This window comes from Dermacentor variabilis, chromosome 11 (assembly GCF_050947875.1).
Source record: "Dermacentor variabilis isolate Ectoservices chromosome 11, ASM5094787v1, whole genome shotgun sequence".
In the NCBI taxonomy this organism is placed as follows: Eukaryota; Metazoa; Arthropoda; class Arachnida; order Ixodida; family Ixodidae; genus Dermacentor; species Dermacentor variabilis.
The window spans coordinates 61998664-62011481 of NC_134578.1; the positions used below are offsets into that span (position 1 = coordinate 61998664).

The 12818-nt window shown below is 43.9% G+C and overlaps 1 protein-coding gene across 10 annotated transcripts in view; it reads left to right on the forward strand.

The window, feature by feature from the left end:
- Positions 1-12818, forward strand: part of LOC142564865 (uncharacterized) — a 92735-nt gene that overhangs the window by 77838 nt on the left and 2079 nt on the right. For all 10 annotated transcript variants that reach the window (XM_075676048.1, XM_075676051.1, XM_075676049.1 and 7 more), the window contains 4 exons: positions 3790-3942; positions 5280-5444; positions 7567-7722; positions 10206-10273. In XM_075676048.1, coding sequence (XP_075532163.1) covers positions 3790-3942; positions 5280-5444; positions 7567-7722; positions 10206-10273 — 542 coding nt within the window. The remainder of the gene's footprint in view (positions 1-3789; positions 3943-5279; positions 5445-7566; positions 7723-10205; positions 10274-12818) is intronic.

The window sequence follows — 12818 nt, forward strand, 5'->3', positions numbered from 1 at the left end:
CTGCCACGCTCTTCTGCAGTAGAACGCACCTTTCGTAAAAAGAAAGAAACAACGAAGACTGGCCGCGAGTAGGTGCAGCCCAGAAAAAAAATGACTTGTTGCGTTCGCCACCGGGCCAGCCCTATGCGTCAGCGCTCGTGACTCGACAAAAAGCGTCCACAGTGGCGGCCGCAAGTTCACGCTTCTAAACACGCTTCGCACAGTTTCGCCCGTCGAAGCCGCCACAGCTCATATCGCAAGAGGGGAACCTCGCGGCCACATGCGGATCTTGCCGGCGCGTGAGGAAGTGCGGAAACATGCACGCTTGCAGTCTCGAAGGAACGCGCATGCATGCAGGCGTCGGTCTCGACACCAGGGGTTAACCGCTAGAAGGGGAGGAGGGCCGCTTTGCCACGCGCTCGCGCATCCCGCAAACTTTTGCTGTTGACTGTACGGAGGAATGTTAGTTAGCTTTCCTGCAGTGCAATATCTGTGCTCACGAGCGAATCAGTAAGACATAGAAAGCTTCGCTTTACAACGTATGATTTGCAAGCATCCCCCCATCCTAGGTGCAATATTTTCTGCACTTTGGGAGCACAAAAAAAAACACGGGTGACTGCTCGTTTCTAAAACAACTTGGCCTGAGCCAAGGCGATGGCACGCTACATACACCGAGGTGGCCACAACTCAGGCTCTCGGCCAGACGATGATAGACACCCGCAAAATGCTTTCTACAGGCACTCAAGCCAAATGCGAGGGCGCAAAGCCTGTTTTCATTCGTTTCGAAGACAGAATTTTCGAGTGCATGGTTTTTGAGCTCCTCAGCTTCATCTTTTGCGCGTTTTGCCGGCGCAAGCTACGAACTCCCGTGTTATCACTCTTTGCATTCGCTCCTGGCGTTTTCCACAAGCGTTCAAGGCAGAAAGCTGGGCTAGTTGGTGTGTCATCATTGTGTCAACATTAGCGCTCGTCCTGTCGTGTTCTCTGTCTGTGTCTCTGTTATTTGCGCTAGTCTTTGATTAATAATGTCCACAAGCGTGAATTCCGCAATAAGGTATATGTTTGCGGGGCCACAGAAAGCGTCGCAAACTTGTCTGACTAAGATTCCGTACACGATAATCCGTCACCACGGCCGAACTCCTTTATGCTAACTGCATCACAAGGCCAGGCGCGGCGAGCATGCCCCAAAAGTATCCCAAAAGTAACAAAATTACAATAATGTTTGTAGCCAGAGAGAGAGAGAAAGCGCCAGAACTTGTCCTGTAAGATTCAATACACCCGAAACTAATTGCGTCACATGGCCGAGCTGTTTCTCACTAACTGCCTCAAAGCGCCGGACGCAGCCACTGTGCTTAATGTGGTTACAAAGTACCCCAAAAAACTAACGAAACTAGTTAAAATAATAGTGGGACTCACAGAAAGCGCCAACACTTGTCTCAGTAAGATAGAGAACAGGTGATACCAATCGTGTCACACGACCCAGCTGCCTTTCGCTAGCTGCGTCACAAAAAAAAACTACCGAAATAAGTTAAAATAATTTTGGGCCTCATCTCCCAGTGCGAGTCATTACCACAAATTATCTAGGCCAGCACGGCCGAGCTGATTTGTGCTCACTTCGTAAATAATCTCCGTTCCGTGCCACAAAAGCCTAAGTAGTCTGAAATACCTCCCCCCCCCCCCGTCACAGACAAACAAAATCTCTCACCTTGCCATACTTTGCCGAGGTGCAGAAGAAACGGCGGGCGCCCGGCAAACAGGCCACATCGAAAAGTGACGGGTCGCCGAACAGGGGAACTTCACAGGCACATCCAGCGTCGCTCGCTACGGCGGCGTGTCCAGCGCACGACGCATACGTCTCGCGTTTCGCTAGCTCGTTGCAAGGTGTGGCGAGAAAAACAAGTCGCAAAGTACGCGTTCCTCTTTACGCGATACTTTTTAAGCGCCGGCGTCTTCTAAGCCGAGGAGGAGAAGGAGCGAATGCATGCACGAAGCTTAACTCGGCTTAACCGTCTCTTTCCCTGGCTGAAGCACTTGCGAGCAGACGCACACATTAGGACAATGCGCGCGTCGATGGGGACGAAGGCGAGAATGCGCGCGCAGCAGCTAACGTCTTTTCGCAGTTGCGGCTTCGTAGGCGTCTATCAACGATTGCAGGCGGCACGGCGTGCTTGAAACGACCGCGCTTTCGGCGTGGCTTTGGCGGTATAAGACAAACTGTTCATTAGTCTGTCCAGTCGTTATACATTTGAACATGTGCATCGGTGCTCGCGCGCGATGCCACTGGAACTCTGCCGACGCAGCTTCACCGCAAATGCACTTACCGTCGCACCGTGTAGGCACCCATGATGCCTGGCAGCGTCCGTGGTGTTCCTTACGGTGCACTAGCAGCGCATGACTGGTGTGCCTGCTTCCGCTGAAATCGTTTCGCCCTTCGAGGTAGAGTAGATAATAAAAATTGTGCACACTTATGTGCTTGTATTTGTGAATGTAAAACGAAGCTTCCACTGCTCGTCATTATAAATGTTTCATTTTTGTGTTACTGCTAATTTGTAGGAAAGAGGGACGAAGCAATATTTCTTCGGTTCTTCAACTGCACCTGTGCCTGGTAATCGTGATCCGCAGTTACGTGGGAAGCATACGTACTCGTCTACTCCCCAACCTCAGTTCTCACATTCTTTAGAGATTGGAGCGGAAATACAGAACACTGCGAGAGTTCTAGTGCTTAGTCATTAGGAGAAAACTTTTCATAGAGCGCGAATTATTTAGGGACTAACTGAGATCCCGGGAACACGACGCGGTGGGTTAGCGGCTGTGGTGTTGCGCGGCTAGGAACGAGTTCGCGGGCTCGAATCTTGACCACCGCGGCCGCATTTCGAATGGGGACGAAATAGCTGGGGTGTGTTAAAGATCCCCTGCTGGCGTGCCTTATAACTAAGCCGTGCCTCATAACCAAATCGTGCTTCCTGCACGTAAATTCTCGTAATTCATTCATTCAGAGTAACGGCGAAAACGCTTATGCAAGGTATTTTATCTATGATCTAATAACACGTCCTAGTACTCGAAGAACACACGACTGAATGGAGGTTGACAGCTATTGTTTGGAGCAAGTCACACATCATCCTTTTTTTCTTGCATTCCAGCTCACTACGTAAATATTTCGGAATACTTATTCAACTTCGCAAGTGCTCCCCCTAGAGCGCGACGTTCAATGACACATTAGTAGAATATTCTAGGAAACACCTAATTCTGCAGCCTGTTGCCTTCGTACTCGTTACGTAATCATTCTTATGCTTCCTAAAGGGAGTCCACGAAATAGAAAATCAGGGCATGTGATATTATTACCCCTTGCGCAACACGACTGTAATGTTCTCAAGCATATAGAAATCAATGAACAGCGCAGTCAGCCCGGTTGGGTGCCTTATCTTGCTTATCCTCATCATAACCCACCACGGGGAAAGGAAATTGTTCGTGTAATCGACACAATAAATGCCTGCCCCGCTTTACTGTGACATTTTAAAGCAGAAGCATGTGTTGCTGATGCCGACTTTGACGATTTGAAATGACAAATTGACCTAGTCTGTATCGAAGCTCCGTTGGGAATGGTGATACAAGTGCCAGAAAGTCAGATAAGTAAGGACTAATTACACTTTGTGCCGTGTTAACATTTATGAAATCCTAGGAACGTACTAATGGAGAGCTTGCATATTATTTTTGTAGTGAAATTTCGAGCATCATGAAATAGATCCCTATCTTTGTAGTTGTATGTTTGTTCATTAGGTGTTCTTCTGGTCTTGCTTTACTTCGTCTCAGATCACCGATGCAAAAATACATATGGATGGGGATCGGCTAACTGTACAACGGAACGATGGTACTACAATCGACGAACAAGAGAGTGTCGGCCAAGTTGCAACCCAGCGGCGCCATTTCTTGCGAAAATAGATTGCGATGGCATATGCAGAAGTGGTGAGAGTCATTTTTGCTGCGATATGTTTAAAGAATTATAGGTCTAAGAATTATAGCGCTAATTATAGGTCATATACTTAACACAAAACTGAAGTATGCAAGTACAGTAAATTATATTTTTGTGGTTTATGTGCTGCTGAAATTACCTTTTAGTATATGCTGGCACGATAGTCGTGTTATGTTGTTCAGAATGTAATCTGTGATAATGTATTCCATGGTAGTCATTTTACGTATTAAGAATGAGCCTGACAGTGTGTGAGATTATGTAATGGCGCTGTCTGCATTACGTCTGGCAGCATAAACTATGCCAATATATTATGCTGCAGCCACGCCAATATACTGGGTGCATCAGCAAGGTCGAGTCAAACTTTGAAAAATCCACGCGTGAAAAACGAGAATGCAGTAAACATAGTATTGCTCGCTGTACTCTTCAATAAAGAGTATTTTTTCCTATAACCTGAACCAATGCATAATTAATACTCAATAAATAATTAGCCAAGCTTTAAAAAACCTTAACTGGAACACAAAATCTTCGATGCACAAGTTGTAGAGCCTATTGAGAAATATCCGCAGTAGTTTATTTCCATTCTGATAGCTGCTGCCGATTCAATTTTCCCGGGCTTCCTGCCATCCCATCGCTTAAGCTAACAAGATATCTCGGCAAGGATGGAAACCAAGACCAATGTATTTGATACAACTCAGTTACTCAAAGCCTGTTGTTGCCTTCGGTCTGCGTGCGGCACCGATCATTCGTTCGTACCATGTTTGAGGGCACCAACGTCACTGTGCTTAAGCGCGTAGTTACGTGGTACTTCTTTTTTCAAATTCTGCCCGGTTTTGTTAGAGCGCGGAAGAATTAAAACCACTGCAGCTACAATTACGAGAAATTTTTTATAATTCTCAACAGGTACTACAACTTCTACGTCGAAAATCTTGTGTTCCAATGAGCATCTTGAATGTGGTCTTAATAATTATTGTTAAATAATAAGATAAGCTCATAATGAAAAATACTTTGACTAGCTCAAGGGGGCAGCTAACAATGCTAACTTACTTGCATTCTTGTAACGCGCACATATTTTTCTTCATTTCAAGTTTGGCCCGACTCAGTTGAAACACCCCGTATGATTCGTTGCCTAAATGTGAACAAGAACGGATTGAAATGTCTTTCGGGCATTTTGAAGTGCACTTGTGCTTCAACGACCTTTGAATAAATGCGAGAAGGGTATCAAGCATTCAGTTCTTTATACATAATTTATTATCAGCTGAAGTTCAACGTATAGACATACATTTGAAAATGTACCTAATTATGATTATTATTCCTGATTTGATGCTTTCAGCTGAAGCTTGTGACTTCCCGATGGCAAGCATATTCTGCCTAAGGCCAAAGCATGTGATTTACATTTACAATCCGAACAAGCGCAGATGCTTCCAAGCGCATGACTGTTCCTACTTTGGAAACAAATTCCCTACATTAGGAGAGTGTCGACGCACTTGTATAAAAAGTAAGTTGCACTGTTTGAAAATTATTGTATTTATTTATCCAATGACAAGCGGTGAAATATTGTAGCATCACTGTAGGAAGCACCACGTAGCGTTTCCCGCAGTGATGCAACATTATTACAAATTGCACGTTATTAACGACGCACCACAGCATGCGGTAGCTGCAAATTCAAGGAATTTACCTTGTGAATCCTTAAGCGACAGTTCGAAAGACAGAGACAGCTCTTCTCAGTGGGATGAGAGCTATTTGTGACATTTCTTTACAGCGTCTTTACGGCGGTACGGTAAGTGAAATTATCAAATGGTTAATCGAGGATCATTTGTAATACGTGCAAGCTTGATCAGACTCTACTTTTATTATCAGTGAGTGTTTTGGACAGTGGGAATTTTATTTCTCCGAGTTGATGTCAAAACATCATGTCTACATAATAAACAGTTCTGGTATTATAATTTCTAAAGGCGTACTTCACACTTCACTAAGCATGACTTGTAGCTATACGTCTTCAACAGTCAAGTGAGATGTTAAAGCGTTTTCTATGCAAAGAAAACCTAAAATGTGCTATAATAAAATAAGAAGTACCGACGAGCTCCTCACGAAGCCATATGCAAGCTTCTGGCCATGCAAACAATTTGATGACACAGAAGCAAGGGAAAGCTTGAGCAGGACTACTTACTGTGCCAACATTGATTGGTGGGCGGCAGTTCTTAAATTTCTATAACTTTTTTAATCTCGATATGTTTAGTACTGTTGCCCACTCAAGATGATTGACAAATGTTTCGGTTGTCGAACTTTCCCGTCAAAGACAAATTCATGCGCCCTTGTTCAATTTATAGGCTACAGCAAAACCGAGTTTCCACATTTGAGGCCCAATCTTGTCAGAGTGAACGTTTAGTCTATAAGGGTTGATTGTTGGGCTGGTTGGTTTTCCATTTGTGAACAAGTAACTTAGCGCAATAAATGCCACAGGCACAAGAAAGCTGGACAAAGACAAGCGCTGTAGGGAGGTATGAAGGCTAAGTTAATAAATCGAGGAATGATAGGTAGATTTGCAGAAAATATGTAACAGAACAGGAGGAATAGAACACCGCGCATGCTGTTTACTCATATTGGCAATGTATATGGAAGTGCATATAATAAAGGACAACGTAGAAACTGACTGAAAGAAAAAATGACTTGCGGGAAAAATTACTCAATTGTTTTGCCTATAAGAAGCCTATGAAGTTCTGCGTAGTAGAGCCATCAGGGGAACGCATATGATATTGTTTGATTGACTGTTGATGAAGCCGACGCTTTGGAAACGTTTTATTTATTTCACGAATGAAGTGGCTCCAAAGCGGCAGTACCAACACATGTCTAGTGAAACATTTAGATCTGTCGGTAGAGATGTCACCTCCGCATGATGTCACTGTCGAGATGTCATCATCGAGACCGTTGTCATTCCGTTAGATATGTCTCGCGTCTCTGTTGCGTTAATATTTCATCTCAAGAAGGAATTGTCGTATAAAAGAGAATCTTAGTTTTGCGGATCCTGTGAAAATTATAAAGACCTTGGTGCTCTTATTTCGCTCGAAAGCTACGAATTATTATGGTCATTTCATAAACAAGAAAGGGGCTGACAGATGGAATAGCACACTGTGGTATAAAGTTCGTAAACAGGTATAAGGTGCCTCAGAAAGGCTGGCCAACGTTTCGATAGGCGGACCTATCTTCGTCAAAGGCGGCTTTGACGAAGATTTTACTGCATAATAGTATTCGGTCACTCGTTTATATATATATATATATATATATATATATATATATATATATATATATATATATATATATATATATATATATATATATATATATATACCTGCGAATGTTTTTTGCTATCTAGGAGGCAGCAGTGGTTGCACGTTACGTTATGCGTTATGGAGCGAGAATAACACTCCGGCGGACAGTCCCATAGAAAGTTTTTCTCAATGTTAATACCGATGCTAAAGTGCGCTTTCTCCCGGATACAATAAACCGACATGCACTACGTATATCTGTAAAATAGGGGACGACATCCTTACTTCCCTTCAGCAAGTTCACCAGCCTCTTCGGTGAAATTTACCTATAAGAAACAAATGTCCTTTGCACAGGCTCAGCACAAAAGCCATTGCCAAGTTCGACGGGAAGTATCTCTCAATCGCCTGGCCAGGCGTCGACTTCCGGTTCACATCGGGGACAGCAATCAACGCTATCACAGTCTGGTGCATTTACTGGCGCAGGGCTTCTAGTGAACGTACAAGGAACGGGTGAGTGAGATTTCACAAATTTTGCTTTCCTATGTACACCTTTAAATTTCGCGCTAAATGCTTTGTGTTTATATTTTGGTAACCATGGTGATCTCATATTCGAATTAAAGGGCACATGGGTATGAGGATTATGACATTATGACATCAGGACATTATGAGGTGGACGCAATACTTCACAACTGTTTAACAGCATTTGCTAAATCAGCCGAGAGACATCGAAGCCGAAACCCGAAAACGGAAACTCATGGAAGAATAATGGGGCCTTTCGAAAACATGAAGCGCCCCGCTTTCCCCTGGTGGTGTATTGTGACAAGAGGGTGCGCCGGGCGGCTGCTGCGCATACTAATGCGTAGGCATCGTGAAAATGCTTTTCTTTTTCCGAAGTTTTCATTTGTTGTTCGTGGTTGGCTGCCGCAAGCTGCTGGTTTCCATGCTGCACAGCGCCGTGCACGCATCTTGCGCTTGGTCTACTGCCCTAAGCATGCCTCAGACAAAAGGAAAACTAGGAGGTTAACGTGCTATATATACCCGGCCAAATGTTTAATGAAGAACACACAAACCAAAAGAACTTAACGATGAAGACGACACGACCACGGGTTTATGTAGGTTCACTGCATAACTGTCGTGTAACGTGGTAGAGCGCATAGGGAGCACTGTTGTAGAAAGCGAGAATTGTGGACAGCCGAACTTCTCTGCGTGCGCCCTCCGGCACGCTTTCGACTCCAGCGGACTCTGGTTTCAAGCAAACTGTTTCACGAATTATTATCTATTTAAACAGCCCCAAACGAGGCCAGACATGATCCGGCTTGCCTACTTATAGCAAAGTGGCTACTATGAGCGAAAATAGGATTCGCATTAAAAGTTGATATGGACATTTCAGTAAGCGTGCGACCTGCTAGAGTCTATCACCAGTTGTTTCACCCCCAAAGCCTTTGTACGTGCCTAGTCAGGAGGATAGTCCTTCTCCAGGCATTATGCAATGTAATTAAGAAAATGGTAGCTTTATTTGAAAAACTCGATTGAAAAGTACTGCTTTTTCTTCGGTACCTTATGCAAATTTTAACAGGAAGGAATATCGTAATGGGTGCAACAACGGACACACAGTTTTTTTCTTCTTTTTTTGGTGACAGTTTGTGTGAAATTACGATGTGCAGCACGACTTAGACTGGAGCTGTCTTGTTAACGATTGCTCGTAAATTTTATTGCAGCATTCATTTCACCAAAAACCTGTGCAAATCACCGTTGTGCTGACAAATCCCTGATAGAGCAGTTTAGATTGCACCTTTATGCAAAGCTTTTTAAAGATGCCGCAGGACGTTAGAATCTTCCTAGCGTCCCAGAATAAGCAATCAATTTTCGATGTACACAGCGGCCGCACTTCGATGGGCGCGAAATGCGAAAATACCGTATACTTAGATTTAGGTGCACGTTAAAGAACCCCAGGTGGTCAAAATTTCTGGAGTATTCCACTACGGCGTGCCTCATAATGAGAAAGGGGTTTTGGCACGTAAAACCCTATAATTTCTTATTGATTTTTAATTTTCGATATTCTTTTACAAGAGTACTAGTCTTCAGCATTACGAAATCCTTTTGTGCAGATTAATTGCTGCTGATCAAAAATAGCCAAAGCAAACATAATAAAATCTAACAATTTACGAAAATTACGTATGCTCGCGGAATCGCGAGGAAACGATCGGGCGTTACTATTGTACAGAAAAAAAAAGTTTATTTTGCTTTGCGGCCTTCAGACGCATCCTGAGATTAGCTGGTATCATTCATCGGGGTGTGTTACACTAACACCGTACCTTTTACCATTAAAAGCCGCGGAATCTCGCCTTACGATGATACACTAGCTTCTTCTATTGTATTTAAACGTTTAGGTGCACTGTTCATGGAGAGTCGAGAATTCTGGTGCTAGAAATGGTGCCTAATGGGTGCTGTTTCTGGTCAATATTGCCTTCTCTGTGGTATCTCCCATGCGATTTTACGAAACACACGCCTAAATAAACTTTGATAAAGCAATACATTCGAAACTTAAGTGTTAATTGTGTCCTTCCTATCGGGTACAGACGCTACTGAAATAGTAGATCCCGTGAAAGGAATGCGCAGGGGGCTTATTATTTAACAGTACCGTGCGAACGTCGACTGGCTGACCGGTCAGCGCCTTTTAAGGTGCACAGCAACGAGATAGGCAACATCTTGGTAATGTCTCTGACTCTTTCTGACGTCATCGATTCGCGCCGTTAGGAGGCACTGACCGCCAGGCCAGTCCAAGTCCACGCCATGCTGTTAAAGAAGCAGTCGATTCTAGTCGCAAATGACATGCTACAATAGTAGAACTACACATTTATTTAATCCCTGAGAGCAATTACGTACTTCCGAATTACGCGTCTTTATTAGTAAAACCTGTCAAAATACAGGTTAGTAGCATGTTTGCCGCATAACACAATCAATACATTCGTATTCATCGCGTAAATCTGCAGGCTTGCCTAAGCCTCTTCCAGCGCCGGCAGAGAGTATCATCTCCCATCCCGGCAGCCAGAATCCTAAGGTAAGACCGATGACACTTTATATGAGTTTTTTGAGCCTACATAGAACTCAGCATTTAGTTGAGACAAAAATGTTATCATTCATTTCATCTCCCCTTGCCATCAGCAGCTGCAAACATAGAGTGGAAATTCGTGATGTGTAGTTCTTTCAACTGTATTTTCCAATAATTCGTGCCAACTACTCTACTCGGAAAGGATAACTAGGGCCCCACAACGTAAAACTATTCGAATATGCTTTTATTCCAATCTCCTGACGTGAAATTTGCGTAACCACCGACGCAAGCATCGGGCGGTGACCCGCAGGATTGTCTGAACAGCGCAATCACACACTCTCCTAGTTTACACGCGGTAAATTTTCTTTTTCTTTCAAAATAAATACCATTGCTTACATTGAGCGGTTTTTTGCTTGTGATTTGCTGGCAGGTGGCGAGGAGCACGCTCAAGTAGATAGGGTTTCGATGGGGCCGAGCCAGCATGCTGAATATAGATAACCGAATGAAGAGGGGAGTGCCGGCGTCTGCCATTAGTCTGCTTTCACTTACTTAACTTGCGGTGGCTGGCCGAAAATCGTGGTGGCGTGCAACGGAAGGTTAAGAATGCCGCTAAAACGGATCATCAGCAAAGAATAGTTGGCAGAGCGATGTCGTAAGCGTGCCGAAAATGCTCAAGAACGTTACAAGGCCACGCATAAAGTTTTATTATACGCAAATTAACCCCTGCTCCTCGTCTGGTGCAAGTAGCCAGTGCCTGAGCGATTGGCGGCAGCCATCTTTTATTTCTTTTGGCATGGGGCAGCCTGCGACTATTCAGAAAAAAGTTCAGTTTTCTTCGGTCTGATCATGAATTATAGAATGAATAATGAACATTAAGAGAAAAACTGGCCATCCTGCATACGCAATGCCTCATGACTTCGAGCGTACCGGAACCTTGGAAGAACGCTAACGTAATCCTAATCCATAAGAAAGGGGACGAAGAAGACTTGAAAAATTATAGACCGATCAGCTTACTGTCAATTGCCTAAAAAGTATTTACTAAGGTAATCACAAATAGAATCAGGAACACCTTAGACTTCTGTCAACCAAAGGACCAGGCAGGATTCCGTAAAGGCTACTCAACAATAGACCATATTCACGCCATCAATCAGGTGATAGAGAAATGTACGGAATGTAAACAACCCTTATATATAGCTTTCATTGAATACGAGAAAGCGTTTGATTCAGTCGAAACCTCAGCAGTCATGGAGGCATTATGGAATCATGGTGTACACGAGCCGTATGTATAAATAGTGAAAGATATCTAGAGTGACTCCACAGGCACCGTAGTCCTTCATAAAGAAAGCAACAAAATCCGAATAAAGAAAAGAGTCAGGCAGACAGATACGATCTCTCCGATGCTATTCAAAGCGTGTTTACAGGAGGTATTCAGAGATCTGCATTTGGGAAGAATTAGGCATAAGAGTTAATAAAGCATACATTAGTAACTTGCGATTCGCTGGTGATATTGCCTTGCTTAGTAACTCAGGGGACTAACTGCAATGCATGCTCACTGACTTGGGGAGGCAAAGCAGAAGGGTGGTTCTGAAGATTAATCTGCAGAAAACTAAAGTAATGTTTAACAGTCTCGGAAGAGAACAGCAGTTTACGATAGGTAGAGAGGCACTGGAAGTGTTAAGGGAATACATCTACTTAGGACAGGTAGTGACGGCTGATCCTGATCATGAGACTGAAATAATCAAAAGAATAAGAATGAGCTGGGGTGCGTTTGGCAGGCATTCTGAGATCATGAACAGCAGGTTGCCATTATCCCTAAAGAGAAAAGAGTATAACAGCTGTGTCTTACCAGTACTCACGTACGGGGCAGAAACCTGGATGCTTACGAAAAGGGTTCTACTCAAACTGAGGACCACGCAACGAGCTATGGAAAGAAGAATGATAGGTGTAACATTAAGGGATAAGAAAAGAGCAGATTTGGTGAGTGAACAAACGCGAGGTAATGTCATCTTAGTTGAAATCAAGAAAAAGAAATGGGCATGGACAGGACATGTAATGAAGAGGGAAGATAACCGATGGTCATTAATGGTTACGGACTGGATTCCAAGGGAACGGAAGCGTGGCAGGGTTCGGGAGAAAGTTAGGAGGGCATAAGATTAAGAAGTTTGCTGGGACAACATCGCCACAATTAGTACGTAACGGGGGTAGTTGGAGAAGTATGGGAGAGGCCTTTGCCCTGCCGTGGGCGTAACCAGGCTGATGATGACGATGATTTATGAATCTTTAAAGTGTGCTCGTCACTTTGACGCGATTACGTCTGGCGGTTTCGTGACGTCGCATGATTGGCAGGTGAAGTGTGCCCCGCCCTAAACTTTTTACACTAGCAGAGGACTAATGGCGAAAAGGCGTCGAATAAGGGATAACAATTTTTCTTTTGCTCGGTCCAATCATGCAAAACCAGTGCATACACGTCATACCAGATGGGGAGCTATCGTGGTTTTTGTGACGTTGCATGACTGACAGGCGTAGTGAGGGTCGTAAAAGAAATTTTTAACCA